The sequence below is a fragment of the Myotis daubentonii genome, chromosome X (assembly GCF_963259705.1).
Source record: "Myotis daubentonii chromosome X, mMyoDau2.1, whole genome shotgun sequence".
NCBI classification, from domain to species: domain Eukaryota; kingdom Metazoa; phylum Chordata; class Mammalia; order Chiroptera; family Vespertilionidae; genus Myotis; species Myotis daubentonii.
This window is the reverse complement of record NC_081861.1, coordinates 136,298,431-136,316,955: the sequence shown is the minus strand read 5'-3', so window position 1 is coordinate 136,316,955 and position 18,525 is coordinate 136,298,431. Positions and strand designations below refer to the sequence as shown.

The following is an 18,525-nucleotide window of genomic DNA, read 5'->3' as shown; positions in this document are numbered from 1 at the left end:
AACCATCTTTCAACTATAACATCAATAACATCTGAGGATTTAATGTAGAGAACAAACAAACAAAAGTTTAAGGTTCTCTAAAACAAGAAGTGCAGAACACTGTACAGCCAGGAGGATGCCCATGAGGCCTGACATGATGGCTACAGTTTAATACGGTGTCCTGGATGGGATCCTGGGGCAGAAGAAGCACATTAAGTAAAAGTAAGGAAATCTTATAAAGACATGAATACAGTAGAACCTCACTTCTTGAACTTAGTTTCATTCATAAAGCTGTTTGAGAAGTGATTTGTTTACAAACCATAATCAGCCCTAGCCAGTTTGTCGCAGTGCATAGAGCATCAGCCTGTGGACTGAAATTTCCTGGGTTCTAATCCGGTCAAAGGCACAGGCCTGGGTTGTGCACTCAATTCCCAGTTGGGGTGTACAGGAGGCAGCCAATCAATTATTCTAAGATCACTAATGTTTCTTCCTTTCCCTCTCTCTCTCTCTCTCTCTCTCTCTCTCTCTCTCTCTCTCTACCTTCCTCTTTTGAAATAGAAATATAAAAAAAGAAAACCAAGTAATTTTTCCCATTACATATATATGTAAATTGAATGAATCCATTCCAGACATACGAATGATTCCGTTTTAACATTCTTATATACAGTACTTGTAGCCCAGTGCATGAAATTCATGCATGGGGGAAGGGGGTTCCTCCACAGCCCAGCCTGCACCCACTCCAATCGGGCACTCCTGGGGGGATGTCAGACCATGGCAACCCAGCACTGACTGCAGGACTGACTTCTGGTCGGTTGAGCCTTCGGTCGTTACTCACCCTGGGTTTTTATATATTAGACTAGAGGCCCGGTGCACAAAAATTTGTGCACTGGGGGGGGTAGAGGGGGGTTCCTTAGCCCGGCCTGTGCCCTCTCGCAGTCTGGGACCCCTTGGGAGATAATGCCCTGCTGGCTTAGGCCCACTCCCGGGTGGCAGAGGGCAGGCCCAATCCCTAGGTGCAGCCCCTGGTCGGGCTCAGAACAGGGCCGATTGGGGAGTTGGGGTGCTGCCCCCTGTCATGCACAGAGCAGGGCAGATTGGGAGGTTGTGATGCCACCCCTAGTCACACTCAGGGTAGGGCTGATTGGGGGGTTGCGGCGCCACTCCCTGTCATGCACAGAGCAGGGCCAATCAGGGGGTTGGGGCGCTGCCCCCTGTCACTCACAGAGCAGGACCCATCAGCGGGGTGGGGCTCCATACCCTGTCATGCACAGAGCAGGGTCGATCAGGGGGTTGGGAAGCTCCTCCCTGTCACGCACAAAGCAGGGCCGATCAGGGGGTTGAGGAGCTCCCCCCTGTCACTCACAGAGTAGGGCCGATAGGGGAGTTGTGGCACTGCCCCCTGTCACACACAGAGCAGGGCAGATCAGGGGGTTTGGGCGCTGCCCCCTGTCACACTCAGGGCAGGGCCGATGGGGAGGATATGGCTCTACCCTGTCACACACAAAGCAGGGCTGATCAGGGGGTTCGGCGCCGCACCCTGTCACACACAGAACCGCAGGGCGATCAGGGGGTTGCGGAGCTCCCCACTATCAGGTACAGAGCAGGGCCAATCAGGGGGTTGGGGCGCCTTCCCCTGTCATGAACAGAGCAGGGCAGATAGGGAGTTTGTGGCCCTGCCCCCTTGCCGGGAGCCGGTCCATCCTTGCTGTTTCAAGGGACCTGGCATATATGGCATACTTTTCTTAATATGTTTGCTCACCTTCTTGGCGCTGTGTTTTAACCAAAGTCACCTCTCCGAGAAAGGTTGAATCCCCAGGTAGGGATTTTCCCCTGAAGTTAGGGAGGGAATAAAACCCCTCAACTAAGTGCCAGGCGGGTAATTAATCCCTTTAACTACGAACAATCATGCTTAAACTACATAATCTTTTCTCCCTGGAATGGAGATAAGAAACGCCCTAACCTTTGTAATAGAGATTGATAGGATTGAATCAACTGGTATAAATACAGTTGTAACAAGACAGAAAGACTCAGAACTCAGGAGACAGAATTCAGAAGACAGAACCTACACGGAGCCTAGAGACAGAAGAACTTCGCTGGCGAGAGCATGCCAGAGGATCCTGGACCGGGACTGGCCTCGGAGCCTAGAGACAGAGCCTAGCGGGAGAACATGGCAAGGGATCCTGGACTGAACTTGACTACAGAGATTGGCAGGAGAACCTGACTGGAACCTGGACACTGAACCTGACTGGAGAGCATGGACACAGAACTTGGCTGGAGATTGTGGCTAGAGATCCTGGCAAGGCTGCTGATCAACTGAACGCTGTCTCCATGTCCTTCCTTCTTCGCTGACTCCGTCCACGCCTTTGGGGACCCCTGGACCCGCTGGGGTTGGACGCCGGCATATGGCGCCCGAACAGGGACCCCTAGGTAAGCGCCCTGCACTCGGGACGGATCGGACTCCACCGTAAGAAGAGGGTGGATAGTCTTCGCCGACTCCGTCCACACCTTTGGGAACCCCTGGAACAGGATTCCCTTAGGTAAGCCCCCCCCCCATTGAGAACCCCACACTCGGGACGGATAGGACTCCACCAGGGTGCTACAGACCCCCCTATAGAGGATAAGTAGGGTAAGAAGGTGGATAGTACAGAACTTAGATTGAGAAGATGTGCCATACTGAGTCCAAAGAAAGAAGACTCTGTATTGATTCTTAGATTGAGAAGATGTGCCATACTGAGTCCAAAGAAAGAAGACTCTGTATTGATCTTTAGATTAAGAAGATGTGCCATACTGAGTCTAAAGAAAAAAGACTCTGTATTGATCTTTTAACATATATGCTTGCTAGCAGAGGAATTAAGGTTACTCCCAGTCAGACAGAACGTTTTATACAAGAAGTATGTCCATGCTTTTCTGAGGAAGGAAAGGTAAATGTAATGGCATGGGAGAAGGTAGGCCCAAGGAGCCTTATCCTTAACCCCACTGCAGCCTTTCCACCCCGGGAAAGTGCAGGATTGGCAAGCTCTCCCTGGGGTGATAGATCAGGACTCAGGTAATAGCGGAAAGCGCCAATTCCTACTCTTAAAATGGATACAAGAGAGCGTTTCAGGTTTTTCTTTTTAATGCTTGCTTTTAAAAAATAAAAAAGGGGGAATTTGCCGGGAGCCGGTCCATCCTTGCTGTTTCAAGGGACCTGGCATATATGGCATACTTTTCTTAATATGTTTGCTCACCTTCTTGGCGCTGTGTTTTAACCAAAGTCACCTCTCCGAGAAAGGTTGAATCCCCAGGTAGGGATTTTCCCCTGAAGTTAGGGAGGGAATAAAACCCCTCAACTAAGTGCCAGGCGGGTAATTAATCCCTTTAACTACGAACAATCATGCTTAAACTACATAATCTTTTCTCCCTGGAATGGAGATAAGAAACGCCCTAACCTTTGTAATAGAGATTGATAGGATTGAATCAACTGGTATAAATACAGTTGTAACAAGACAGAAAGACTCAGAACTCAGGAGACAGAATTCAGAAGACAGAACCTACACGGAGCCTAGAGACAGAAGAACTTCGCTGGCGAGAGCATGCCAGAGGATCCTGGACCGGGACTGGCCTCGGAGCCTAGAGACAGAGCCTAGCGGGAGAACATGGCAAGGGATCCTGGACTGAACTTGACTACAGAGATTGGCAGGAGAACCTGACTGGAACCTGGACACTGAACCTGACTGGAGAGCATGGACACAGAACTTGGCTGGAGATTGTGGCTAGAGATCCTGGCAAGGCTGCTGATCAACTGAACGCTGTCTCCATGTCCTTCCTTCTTCGCTGACTCCGTCCACGCCTTTGGGGACCCCTGGACCCGCTGGGGTTGGACCCCGGCACCCCCTATCACACACAGAGCCGCAGGGCGATCAGGGGGTTTGGGCGCTGCCCCCTGTCACGTTGATCCCAGTGCCAGGAGGCCTCGCGGCTCCACTGATCCTGGTGCTTGGAGGCCTCGCGGCTCCGCTGATCCCGGTGCTGGGAGGCATATTACCCTTTTACTATATAGGATAGAGGGCTGGTGCATGGGTGGGGGCCGGCTTGTTTGCCCTGAAGGGTGTCCTGGATGAGGGTGGGGGTCCCCACTGTGATGCCTGGCCAGCGTGGTTGAGGGGATGATGGCTGTTTGCAGCTGGTCACACCCCTTTCAGCGTGGGGGTCCCCACTGGGGTGTCTGGCCAGTCTGGGTGAGGGGCTGAGGGCTGTTTTCAGGCTGGCGGGTGACTGAAGCTCCTAACCTGTCCTTTTTTTCTTTTTTTTTTCTTTTTTATTCTGGGCCAGCTTTAGCTCTGAGGCTTGGCTCCAGCTCCTAGGCCTCGGCTGCTGAAAGCAGGTATCTGGTTTGTTTGGGTTCTATAACTGAAACACTGTTTCAACTCCAGCTCTGAGATCCCGGCTGGCTGAAAGCAGGTTTCTGGGGTTTTGTTTAGCTTCTATATTTGTAACATAGTTGCTTAGAGTTGCAGTTCAGAGGCCGGCAGCGGCAGGCAGGGAATGTTGGAGTCCTCCGTCACTGAAGCAAGCTAGCCTCATGTTTGTTTCAAGCTGCCTGGCTGCCAGCCACCATCTTGGCTGGCAGTTAATTTGCATATCGCCCTGATTAGCCAATGGGAAGGGTAGCGGACGTATGGCTAATTACCATGTTTCTCTTTTATTAGATAGGATTATGTCGAAAAGTACTGTTTAATGAAAGAGAAACACTTGTTTTCTCACATTTAGGGAACCACCCCGTGCTAGCCTTACAGGAATCACATTCCGCACTCCTTTCAGGGGTATCCTTCAAGAGGACCAGATGCAGCATCTTGGACTTTTCCCATATCATTGCCTCCCACATGCTCTCACAGGCAAACCACTGTCCATTCATGCCATTTCACAGCAGTTTGTCTGCCTCTTCAATTGCCTGTGGTTGTTGTTTGGGGAGCATTTTCACTCCTTACCAACACTGGTGCTCTCGATGGCGTCTGCATGTTTTAAAATTGTGCCAATCAGAGGTGGCCAGCACCAAAAACATTCTCTGCTTGGTTTGTTGCATGAGAGATGCTTTGTGTCAGGCAGAGGTATCAGCATGAAAGGGTTGTCCGGTCAAGAACTGAAGTTTTATTACACAACTGGTACAGTTTTTCCCTGAACAACTACATGTAGAACCAACTTGTCTGATATTGGAGATGTTAGAGAACTGAGTTTGACTGCAAGTGTTTCACTGATGGTTTACGACACGTTACAGTTGCATTGGGTATGGGGTATATGGGTATCACCTTTGCAATTTTTCGGTAAATCTAAGACCATTCTAAAATAAAACATCCATTAAAACAACACACGACATACTAGGCAATGGTAATATCTGGGGATGGTAGAAGGGACCACTGAAAGGATAGGGGTGTATGGGAAATGGCTTAGAGGAACCACCACCTCCCTGCCACATGCTGGACAGTCATTGAACTAGAGGACATGAGGGAGAGACAGGTCCGTCTGGGAAAAACTTTAGGAGGTTCTAGGAAGCTCCCCTGTCTCTAACCAGAGCATCTGAGTCCTCTGCATCCTCTCCCACCTCCCCCTCCTGGATGGTCCAGCTGAGGCTTTGTGATGTCAGCCTCACCATGGCAACCCCTGACTGTTGGCCAATCAGAGCTGAGGGGTGTGGCTCCCCATTGTCCTGGAGAGTATATATAGGGGCCAGGACCCTCCCTTGGAGTAGGGCCTGTTGCTACAACAAGCCAGTTACTAAGAAAAGAGTGTAGACTAGTTTAGAGAAGGCATCCCGACTCCAGCCGCAAGGATGGACGAAGAACCTTCAAGTAAAAAAGTGAATCTGAAGTGCGTTTTCCCACTCGATGACCAGGAAAAGGAGAAGGTCAGACTGCCCTACTCATATGCCTCCCCTTCCCCAATAATTCCTCACCCAAGACTCTGGCCTTGAGCTTTTGAGCACAGACACTTCCTCATTCAATCCACTGTCAGTCTGTTACAAGCCCTTTTCCCACCCATTTCCCGAGTTCTTCCCCAAAGCCAATGTCTGTCTGTGTTTAACTTGTTTCCCAACTAGGTAAGGAAGATAATGAAGATGGTCAACTTGGTCCTTAAGCTGAATAGAGAGAAGAAGGAGAGAGGCAAACAGAAGTACAGAATTGTAGTTTGCTACAGGAAGGGACGAAAACCTCCAGGGAGCAAGCCACCAGACGACGAAGAAGAAGTGCCGGTGGTTTCTACCACGAGTGATGCCCAGACGCCAATGAAAGAAGAAGACCCTTAAGCAAGTGTAGCCTCTCTACAAAAAATGCTTAAGAAATGGGCATTATGAGACCAAAGCATAAATGGTTTCCTTGAATAAATACCACATGTGTATAAAGCAAATGTGTTTGTATTTCTGTGTTTTCTCCGATGATGGGGAGGGAGCAAAGGAGGGGGCAGGTATGTGAGAAGGGAGGGACGGAGAATTCTGCAATTTGGGCACCAGACCCATTCCATAGTTAGCCAGGCACTGAGAAGGACAAGGTGAAGACTGAAGATGAATTTTTCCTTAACGCTTCATCATGCTGGCAAGGAAGAAAAGTTGTTTCTGCTTGTGTTGGCATCGGGGGGATGGTGGTGGTAGGGGTGATGGGGAACAGGGTGTTGTGTGAGGATTGGCAGTATGTAATAATGAATTTGATTTCCATTTTAGATCTTAGACTATTGACAGCTTTAAGCCTCATTCCTTTCTCTTCCCTACCTAGCCAACATTTGGAGAAGGTGATAGAAAAGGAGTTTCTGATCATAAAATACATAGATACAAACAAGTCTAAACTTAACCATTGGAACGGTTGTATTGCCTCAATTTCCCATAGTCAAAGCACCAATTGTCCTAACATATTTTTTAGTGCATAATGGCAATCTGAACTAAGCAGGTTGCTTAATATTATGTAAGGGTGTGTAGATGAATTTGGAGGGTCAGAATTCATTAAATTTAACAAATTTTTCCCAAGTGCCTCAGACATTCAAGGCAGCATATGGCAATTGAGGCACATTATTGAACAAAAAGAAGCCAAGAACTCAGGACCCAGGAGCTTTGTTGAAGGGTGACTCGAGGCAGGAAGAGGCAGAAAAATTAGTAGACTTTGCTCCATGGCAGGAGGTTAAAAAAAGTAGAAACATGTCCTAACCGGTTTGGCTCAGTGGATAAAGCATTGGCTTGCGGACTGAAGGTTCCCAGGTTCAATTCCAGTCAAGGGCATGTACCTTGGTTGCGGGCACATCCCCAGTAGGGAGTGTGCAGGAGGCAGCTGATTGGTGTTTCTCTCTCATCGATGTTTCTAACTCTCTATCCCTCTCCCTTCCTCTCTGTAAAAAATCAATAAAATATATTTTTTTAAAAAGTAGAAACACCTCAGGTATAATATGTGGGGGTTTTTTTATAGTGTAAAATTTTTATACATATATATTTATATATATATTTTGTTGATTTTCCACAGCGAGGAAGGGAGAGGGATAGAGAGCCAGAAACATCGATGAGAGAGAAGCATTGATAAGCTGCCTCCTGTACACCACCCACCGGGGATGTGGCCGCAACCAAGGTACATGCCCCTGCCCGGAATCAAACCCGGGACCCCTCAGTCCCCAGCCCGACGCTCTATCCAGTGAGCCAAACTGGCCAGGGCCTAATTTTTATATTTAGAATTAGGCAGCTGGACTCGGGTTAGATGATCCTAATTTTGTTGGCAACATCCAAGGCATCATCGTCAGGAGCCAGTGGAACATATGCCTTCTTCCCTCCATCAGGCCTGATCAGGGTGTTGACCTTGGCCACATCAAAGTCATACAGCTTCTTCACAGCCTGTCTGATCTGGTGCTTGTTGGCCCTAGCACCACAACGTACACAAGTGTATTGTTGCCTTCTAGCTTCTGCATGGCTGACTCGGAGGTCAGGGAATTTGATGGCACAGTGGGCAGGCTTGTTTCTCCTGGGGGCGCTCTCCCGTGGACGCTTAGGTTGCCTTCGGAGCCTCAGTGTCTTTGGCCGTCGGAAGGTGGGTGACGTGCAGATCTTTTTGTGTGGCTGTGGACGCCTTTTAGCCCCGCTCTCTTTGCCTTCAAAGCCTTCGCTTTGGCTTCGGCTTTGGGAAGGCAGGGGCTTCCTTCTTAGCTTTCAGCGCCATCTTTGTAAAAAGGGAAGCATGTTTCTGCTACCCTCTGCATGTATGTGCTGCCAACAGTGCACACATTCTGTCACTGTGGGCAGGCTCCAGCAGGAACATGCACCGGCCCGTGCAGCCATGTGCTGGCCTGAACATCAGGCAGGTTGGTGTTATGAACAGTCTAGCGCAGTGGTTCTCAACCTGGGCTGCACATGAGAATCACCTGGGAATCTTTTTAAAATCCTGATTTCCGGGCCTCATCCTCCGGAAATTCGGTTTCTTTGTGATGGGGTGGGGCCACAACATGAGTCACAAAGAAACAGAATTTCCGGAGGATGAGGCCAGGAAATCAGGATTTTAAAAAGATCCCCAGGTGATTCTCATGTGCAGCCCAGGTTGAGAACCACTGGTCTAGAGGGATTGATACCATTAAATGCCTCCTTGACTCCTGCTTTCAAGCTGGCTAAAATATTCCCTTTCTTCCTTGCAAATGACCTCTATCTGAGATGCCATAGTGAAGTACCTGTCTTCTATGCGGGAGCAACATGCTACAGAACTCATTCACAGTTGCTGTATCACTTGGGCAAAAGATGTTGGCTTCCTCTTCATGAAATGGTGGTGAGATTTACATAAGCCAGTGATGGACATAAGGAGTGGCCAACCTCAAGCACGGAAACAGGGGTTATTAAAAAAAGAGTGGTGGCCTAAACCAGGAAATGGAAGTCCTGCTTCCTTATCTGGGGATGTTGGTGGGGGGCGACTTCTCCTTTGAGGACCTGCATTCCTGCCTGCCACCTTGGACTTGGCATGCATATGAGGACTTAAGAAAATGCAATTTGCAGTGGGGAAGGAGAACACAAAGTGAAGCTTGGCTCCAGAGCCTGGAATCCTCCTCCTGGCCTCTGACCCCTTTTCCCAGTAGCTCTCATTGGAAATTTCCCACGTGTGCTGTGCTTGTCCCCAGCTCAGGCCGCGGAAGAGGCCGAGTGGGAACCCTCGGGCGTTCCCACGTCTCCACTGCCCTCCGGACTTTTCCTCGCCCACAGGCGTGCTGCCTTCTCTCGTTTCCCTCTCTCCAAAAAAGTAGCCCTAGTGCCCTGACCGGTGTGGCTCAGTGGATAGAGCGTCGGCCTGCGGACTCAAGGGTCCCGGGTTCGATTCCGGTCAAGGGCATGTACCTTGGTTGCGGGCACATCCCCAGTAGGGAGTGTGCAAGAGGCGGCTGATCAATGTCTCTCTCTCATCGATGTTTCTAACTATCTATCCCTCTCCCTTCCTCTCTGTAAAACATCAATAAAATATAATTTTTTAAAAAAGTAGCCCTCGTAGGAATCTTATGGCATCGACCCTCAGAAGGAGCTCACAGTTTTCTTCACTCTGTTCTGAAGTTCTTAATTCCCAGAGCAATGATGAGTTTTCTCTGGGATTCCCAATATCAGTTACAGAGGCAACAACTTTCAGAGCAATGAATGTGTTAATGATGTGGTCAGTGAATCCTTCTCTTTTCCACTATTCCCAGTGGTCCCAGCGAGTATCATTTTATAGTTTTTAAATTGTTGGTGATATGAGAAATGTAGGATCAGGATTGAAAGGTAAAGGAATCTAAGGAGTGTAGACACTGAACCCAAAACAAACACACAAGGAAATGCAGGTCACACTGTTCTACAGAGCGGTCAGGGCGTGCTTGCCAAGGAGGTACGTTAACCATGTAGAAACTTCATTTCCTCAATATGGCCTTTCTGCCTTTCTTTCATTTCGATTCAAACTGGCTGTGTCCTGCACCTGACTCGCCTGCCTCCTTCCCCCCTGCACGTCCACTCTCTTAATCTCTGAGCCCTCAGGACAACGAGGTTCTGGTCGGCATCAAAAAATTTTAGGACCAAAGCCTGGGGTCCTTTGCCCACAGAGAAAGGGTTTTGATCAAACTAAAGATAACATCGAGGCTTCAGTTGGGTTTCAGCTCCAGGCCCAGAAAAGCAGCAACACGAGACTAACGATGCCATGGCTGATACCAGCACAAGCACTGATCGACTATCTTAGCACCGACCAATTGGTAGAGGCCACGACCCAGACCATGATCCTGACCACACCCTAACTCCCTGAGTCGCCATGATTCATGATTTTCCCTATAGAACCCATTCCCTTAGTCACCCTAACTCCCTAAGTCACCATGATTCATGATTTTCCCTATAGAACCCATTCCCGTAGTCACCCTAACTCCCTGAGTCACCATGATTCATGATTTTCCCTATAGAACCCATTCCCTTAGTCACCCTAACTCCCTGAGTCACCATGATTCATGATTTTCCCTATAGAACCCATTCCCTTAGTCACCCTAACTCCCTGAGTCACCATTATTAATGATTTTCCCTATAGAACCCATTCCCTTAGTCACCCTAACTCCCTGAGTCACCATGATTCATGATTTTCCCTATAGAACCCATTCCCTTAGTCACCCTAACTCCCTGAGTCACCATGATTCATGATTTTCCCTATAGAACCCATTCCCTTAGTCACCCTAACTCCCTGAGTCACCATGATTCATGATTTTCCCTATAGAACCCATTCCCTTAGTCACCTAACTCCCTGAGTCACCATTATTAATGATTTTCCCTATAGAACCCATTCCCTTAGTCACCCTAACTCCCTGAGTCACCATTATTCATGATTTTCCCCTATAGAACCCATTCCCTTAGTCACCCTAACTCCCTGAGTCACCATGATTCATGATTTTCCCTATAGAACCCATTCCCTTAGTCACCCTAACTCCCTGAGTCGCCATGATTCATGATTTTCCCTATAGAACCCATTCCCTTAGTCACCTAACTCCCTGAGTTGCCATGATTCATGATTTTCCCTATAGAACCCATTCCCTTAGTCACCCTAACTCCCTGAGTCACCATGATTCATGATTTTCCCTATAGAACCCATTCCCTGGAAGCCATTGGGGAGCCAGGCCTTTGGGCATTAGCTCACCTGTCTCTGGGCGGAGGCCACTTCCTAAAAAGAAATCCTTACTTTCTTTGCTGCAAGAATCTGTTCATGCATTATTAGGCTCTAGTGCAGTGGTTCTCAACCTTCCTAATGCCGCGACCCTTTCATACAGTTCCTCATGTTGTGGAATTTCATTGTTACAAATTTCATTGTTACAAATTGAACATAATGAAAGCATAGTGATCAATCACAAAACAATATGTAATTATATCTGTGTTTTCCGATGGTCTTAGGCGACCCCTGTCAAAGGGTCGTTTGACCCCCAAAGGAGTCGCGACCCACAGGTTGAGAACCGCTGCTCTAACGCATGAGGGAAATGGACCCTTTTAGTCTGGTAGCAACACCTGCTTTGACAGGGCAGACATCTTATCAATGAAATATAATAATAGCAGCGATCTTTTTTTTTTAGTGCCTAGTATATGTCAATTCTTGTCCCAAGTGCCTTAACCTGTCATTTCTAATTCTCAAAATGATCCTATAAAGTAGATAACTCCATCTTTCCCTTTTGACAATAGGAAAATGAAGGCGTAGGAAAGTTAGGCATGGCGCCAAGATCACAGCAAATATATGGCTGGGCAGGGGTTTGAATTCTAGTAGCTCACCCCAAAACTCATGGTCTTCCCACCATCTTTCCCAAGATGTGGTTTCCCGGGTGTGATTATCAAAGTAGCAGAATGCCCTGGAGGCATGCATTAGAAAGTACAGATTCCTGGACCCCAGCCCAGTGCTACGCAATCGGATTCTCTGGAATTTGGCCCAGGAATCTGAATATAGGACACATTTCCTTGTGAGCCCGCTGCCTGCTTAAGTTTGAGAATAGTGACTACAATCTGCTGCCTTGGTGGCCACTGTTCGACAAAGTGCCCATGATGGCTGTTCTCAGAATCAGCTCTAGGGTTTTCTTTTTCTTTTTTTAAAAAATATATTCTATGCCCTGACCGGCTTGGCTCAGAGGATGGAGTGTCGGCCTGCGGACTCAGGGGTCCCAGGTTCGATCCTAGTCAAGGGCATGTAACTTGGTTGCGGGCACATCCCCAGTAGGGGGCGTGCAGGAGGCAGCTGATCCATGCTTCTCTTCCATGGATGTTTCTAACTCTCTATCTTCCTTTCTCTCCGTAAAAAAAAAAAAAAAAATCAATAAAACATATTTAAAAAAAAATATATATATATATATATATATATATATTCTATTTTTTACAGAGAGGAAGGGAGGGGGACAGAGAGTTAGAAACATCGATGAGAAACATAGATCAGCTGCCTCCTGCACACTCCTACTGGGGATGTGCCCGCAACCACGGTACATGCTCTTGACCGGAATCGAACCTGGGACCCTTCAGTCCACAGGCCGATGCTCTATCCACTGAGCCAAACTGGGTAGGGCTCAGCTCTAGGGTTTTCAACACGGTGCCTGAATAGCACACAATTGGTGCAAAAGACTGTCCTAGTCAGACTCTTAAATCTAGGCAGCTCTTCTGTCTTATGGGACAAAGCCAGGTTCCTTTTTGCCCTTTCCAATGACCTCAGATACTGGCCACTTGGAAGAGACATCAGGAAATGAAGGACATTATTAACACTCAGAACAAACTCTGGATCCCGGCCAGGCCTCTGTGGGTTTTTATATCCCTTCCATCAGTTCTGCGGAATTGCTGCCTCCAGGGTACATTCTGCCTTCCACGACAAACACACAAGCACCCTTTCTAATAACTCTTCCTTTCGAATGCATGGCAAGCAATGCCTCTTTCTGAGCTCATAAACCCTTCCCAGGACTGTGAAACTGCACAACTGTGAACCGCCTTTAACTCTCAGGTCCCGGCTAGCTTTATTCTTCCTTGTTTGGAACTACGGTACTAAATATGAAAGTCTCTTAAAAACAAACCAAAATGAAACAGCTATAGACATCATGGAATTTTTGTCCACCCACATAGACCAGCTTTGCCAACTAGCCACCAGCTCTGGTATAACCAACAGGAATCTGAAATGCCAAATATGCCAAGAGAATCTACGAAGTGAGGCTTAATTTTTTTCTGTGCTTAATGGAAATAAAAGAGATGACATTAGTGCTAGGGCACAGAATCATGAAGGTTTTAGAACTAGAAGAGATCTTGGTTAGTCATTTATTCTAACCCAATCCTGTGATCATGAAAGAAATAGAAATCGGAGAGCATGAGGTCACATAGTTAATGCATAGCAAGACAGGACTATAGCAAACTTTTCTGGTTCCAGAGCCAGTTTTCTTTTTACTGACTCAGGCTTGATATCTTTTACCCATCACCCCTGTCACTTAGAAAGTACAGATTTGTATTGATTTGTATGGTACCCACTGTCTCTTTTCTCATTTGTCATTCCCATACTCCATGTCAGGAGATCAAGAATGCTTACTTTAATGGTGAACTTATTTTGAGAAAGCTATCCTTAATTCCTTCCTGCCCAACCTTTTTATACATAAACTTTATTATTCGTAAACTTCAATCATATGGAAATCATATGTCCCCAACCTACCATTGAGTCATTTCTTAATTCAACCAATATTTCTTTTTTCTACCTAATGCCAGGCACGGATGTAATGCAGTCAAGAAAGTATATGGAAGAGGACGAGAAGGCATCCTGCCATGAAGTTTACATTCTAACGGGTAAACACTCAACCAACATGAGAAATTAGTAAAATCCTATGTTAGTAGTGGTGAGTGCTAAGGAGGAAAGGCAGGGAAAGGGAATAGGAAGTGAGGAAGTGTGTACAAGGCGGGGAGAGGGGCTGTATTTAGACAAGGTGGTCAGAAAAGGCTTCAGTGAGGAGTAAAGACCACACCTGGGGAACCAAAATATGAGATATCACCCAGGAGAGTCTTGACATCAATTCTACAGAGAGTGGCAAAGATCAAATTTGGAAAATGTTGGAAAATGCTGTTTTTCTGCTGTTTTTAGTAGCCAGGGTGGCAGGAAATGGGAAGGAGGGGAATGGTACAATTAAAATGTGGCAACCATACTTCCCAGGAAGCCAGGAAGAGTTGTTTTAGTTCCTGAGGTGAAAAGAGATGCTTGGTGATTAGTGGTTTCATAAGAAGAACTTTTCTTAGAATACAGAATTTAGAAAACAGAATTAAGATTGATGAGAGGTATTATTTTGTTAAAAAAAAAAATCCAGAGAGCATGAAGTAATGCCACGACTGCTTGGCAAAAAGATATGTGACTTAAAAACTTGATGAAAAGGTTGATAAGTTCAGTCATTTGATTCATACAAATATGTAATTAATTATGAGGATTTGGGCTGAAGTGTGGAATTTATATAGAGTCAATGATAAATGGCACATTTTTTTGAGTTTACTGTGCACAACATAGGAACAGAGCTTCAGAGACTCAACGAGAAGCAAGGCACTGTTCTACCTCAGAGGACTTTTCACTGCATGAAATCCATTTTCTGTGCCTCGTGGATGTCCAGCAGGAATACATTTCCCAGCCTCCTTTGCAATTAACTATGGCTTATGGGTAAGTTCTGGCCAATGGGGTTTGAGTGGGCATGATGAATGTCCCTTCTAGTTTTGGCCCATAAATCCTAGAGGATTGCAGTGTCTCAAGATGCACGGAGCTGGGCTTCCTAAATCACGACGCTGTCAACCAAACATTTGATTAAACTTTATGTCAACAAGATATTTATGTCTGTTGTGTCCTAAGAGTTGAGCCAGCTCATGTAGCCCAACTCATATCACTATTAATTAACAGGTTCATAGAATTTTATAGTTTGCAGAATACTCTCCCATAGCAAATGATGGTGAGAATTACCCTGAGAAATAGGTCATATTTTGATTTTTCCCATTTCATAAAACTGAAATTAATGCTTCTTGAGTATTGAATTATGTAGTCACGATCACATAGGTAAGGCAGGGAGGGCAAAGATTTTAAACCACTGGCTCTCAAACTTACAAAAAATCATTGATATAAGACAAAGCATGAAAATAAATCTAAGGCAAGGCATTGGAAAAATATAGATAAAATACTGAGGAGATTCAAAAGAGGAGACTAGAAGAGACACAATGGGCTCTGGTGGTACAGGTAAGATTCATGGTGAGTGTTTGCACACTGACAAGAAAAATGGGAGAAGAAACATAGAGAAGATTTCTGTAACTTCTGACAGGCAATATGAGTGGTAAACAGAAATAGAAAAGAGTTGGCATTTGTTCTAATGTTTCAAGGGAAGCTGGAGCAAGCAGTGCAGTTTTTTGAAGGAAAACAGGAACTGGTAATTCAATACAAATCAAAAAAGTATTTATTGAGTGCCTGCCAGATGAAGGGCCTTCCAAAAGTGTACAGAGGATACAGAGAAGAGATAACAAGGGCACAACCCATGCTCTAAATGTGTTTATAATCTATTAGGGGAAATAGTAAAAAATGACTGTAGCACAATGCTAAGATAAGCATCAATAAGAAGACTAACGGAGTTCAAAAGACAGAGAAATGACATGGGTAGGTGGCATGAGAAGGACACAGAAAACATAGGTGAAGCTTCATGGAGGAGTTAAAATGTTCATATTGACCTTTGAGGAGAGGCCATCTCTGAAGATGATATGAATATATAAATTCCTGAGGGCCACATACAATTCCAAAGAGAATGGTTTTGTTAATATTTCGAGCAAAGATACTGCTATCAGCATAATTAAGTGACTCCAAACGTGACCATTGTTCAGGGCACAAGAAAATGAAATTTCTAATTTGAATATGTTTGCTTAAACCTGGAATCACAAACTTACAGTGATATCATAGGTTGTAAATTTCTTTTCCTATTGAAACTGCATGCCTTCCAATGAATTCAGTGACCAGCACTATAGACCGGAAGGGGGTGTGTGTGAGTGACATTGTGCCACCAAAAGGCGATGAACAGACAGCCTACTAAGATGCTTTGCCAAAGAAGGACCACCTACCATAAACAGGGTTTCATAATTTTCAATCATTTTCTGCACCACAGCGATGATGGCTGTGCTTTCCTCAGCCCGGGCCGAACTCTGGACGGAGAATTCTTTGTCTGATGACTTCTGCTTGTGCAGAAGGTTGGGTCCAAATATGGTGGCCAAGTTTAGAGATGTCATCTTGTTCCCCGTGACCTACAGGAACAGAGAATACAAGAACTGTGGTTATTTTTGCTTTTCAAAGGGCTGAGTGGTTCAATAACCCATGGAACCTTTCCTTTCCTTTTCTGTTTTCCTGAAAGGACTACATCACCTCTGGCAGAACTGATGAGAGGTTCCATCATTTTCCTTTTGCTTCATATCTTGGATTGAAGCTCATGGCACAGTGGCCATTTCAACAGCATACTGAGTAAAATTTTGTAATTCTAAGTGATTTGTTGTGAAACTGGTACTATATAAAACTTCTATCCTGTCTGCCTTTAAAAATATTGGTATCCATCTATCCATGTATCTATCCATCCAACCATCCACCCTCCGTCTATCCCTTCATCCATCAATCCATCATCTCTCCATGACTCCATCCACTCAGCGTCTACCACAGGTTGGGCATTTTTCATGGATTCTAGTTATTGACAAAAATTTCCCACAAGGATCACAGCATAGTCCTTATTTTAAAAGTTCACATTCTGCCCTGGCTGGTTTGGCTCAATGGATGGAGCATCGGCCTGCGGACTCAAGGGTCCTGGGTTCAATTCCAGTCAAGTGCATGTGCCTTGGTTGCAGGCACATCCCCAGTGGGGGGGTGTTCAAGAGGCAGCTGATCAGTGATTCTCTCTCATCATTGATGTTTCTATCTCTCTCTCCCTCTCCCTTTCTCTCTGAAATCAATAAAAATATATTAAAAAAAGTTCCCATTCTGGAGGGAAAAGACATCAATTAGAAGCAGTGGGTACAAAGTATGAAGTTATCAACTCTGGAGGCCGCAGGACACGCCCAAGAGATGGGACAGAAGGCAATTTCCCAGTGGTGACAATGCCGGATGCAAAGACAGAAACATGTAAAGTATCACAAGGGGAGGGGGTCAGGGTAGTGATGAAGAGCATGGAGCTCCCTGGGGCCAAGCCGCATGTCCTTTGTGGGGCACAGTTGGCCTCGGCTGACAACCAGTGATCTAGGCCCGTGGTCGGCAAACTCATTAGCCAACAGAGCCAAATACCAACAGTACAACGATGGAAATTTCTTTGGAGAGCCACATTTTTTAAACTTAAACTCTATAGGTAGGCACATCGTTATTCATTTAACTAGGGTCCTCCTAAGGCTTAGGAAGAGCCACACTCAAGGGGCCAAAGAGCCGCATGTGGCTCGCAGGCTGCAGTTTGCCAACCACAGGTCTAGGCAATTTTTTCTTTTTTTGGTGTTTGAATCCTCACCTGAGGATATTTTTCATTGATGGAGAGGGTGGAAGAGAGAGGGAAAGACAGAGAGAAACATCGATGTGAGAGAAACACATCGATTGGTTGCCTCCTGCACGTGCCCCTACCAGGGCCTGGCCGGGGAGGAGCCTGCAACTGAGGTATGTGCCCTTGACCGGAATCGAATCCGGGACCCTTGAGTCCGCAGGCTGACACTCTATCCCAGGGGTGGGCAAACTTTTTGACTCGAGGGCCACAATGGGTTCTTAAACTGGACCGGAGGGCCGGAACAAAAGCATGGATGGAGTGTTTGTGTGAACTAATATAAATTCAAAGTTGAATCATTACATAAAAGGGTACGGTATTTTTTTTTTTTTTTAGTTTTATTCATTTCAAACGGGCCGGATCCGGCCCGCAGGCTGTAGTTTGCCCATGGCTGCATCCACTGAGCCAAACTGGCTAGGGCTAGGCAACTTTTTATTTCTCTTGTTGATATTGAAAATCCACAATTCCTCCATAAGTATGGGGACTGTGGCTGCTTGGCCGGGGGGTGGGGATGGGGGGGGGGGATCTGCACAGTGTTTGAGTGGCAGCTGGGTCACAGCACAGAATTCAAGTTCTGAGTCACAGCCAAGACAAAGCTTCCTGAGTCCCACTCTTGTCCTGCGGAGCCTTGAAGTGGGGGCTACCAGCCCTGCAATCCCAGGGTGGGACATGGGGACATTATTTTTAGAAAGTGAGGCTGTTTTCAGGTTGGCCGCCAAGGAAAATGATTTTACGCGGTAAACACTGGGGATTTTGAAGAAAGTGCCCTTTATGTATGGCTGCTGAGTTATTTTTTCTCTTTCTTTTATTTCATTGATATCAAACTTGACAAGTGTTCGTTTTATTTTTCATGTTGTTTCCTACAAGTTCACGGCTAAGGATAAAATCAAATATGTGCCGCCCTGGCTGGTTTGGCTCAGTGGATAGAGCGTCGGCCTGCGGACTCAAGGGTCCCAGGTTCGATTCCGGTCAAGGGCATGTACCTTGGTTGCGGGCACATCCCCAGTGGAGGGTGTGCAGGAGGCAGCTGATCGATGTTTCTCTCTCATCGATGTT

At 46.4% G+C, this 18,525-nt stretch overlaps 1 protein-coding gene across 6 annotated transcripts in view; it reads right to left on the bottom strand.

Annotated features, from left to right (window-relative positions):
- Positions 1 to 18,525, bottom strand: part of ARHGAP6 (Rho GTPase activating protein 6) — a 517,050-nt gene that overhangs the window by 34,948 nt on the left and 463,577 nt on the right. For all 6 annotated transcript variants that reach the window (XM_059680028.1, XM_059680029.1, XM_059680030.1 and 3 more), the window contains one exon: positions 16,028 to 16,207. In XM_059680028.1, the coding sequence (XP_059536011.1) occupies positions 16,028 to 16,207 (180 nt within the window). The remainder of the gene's footprint in view (positions 1 to 16,027; positions 16,208 to 18,525) is intronic.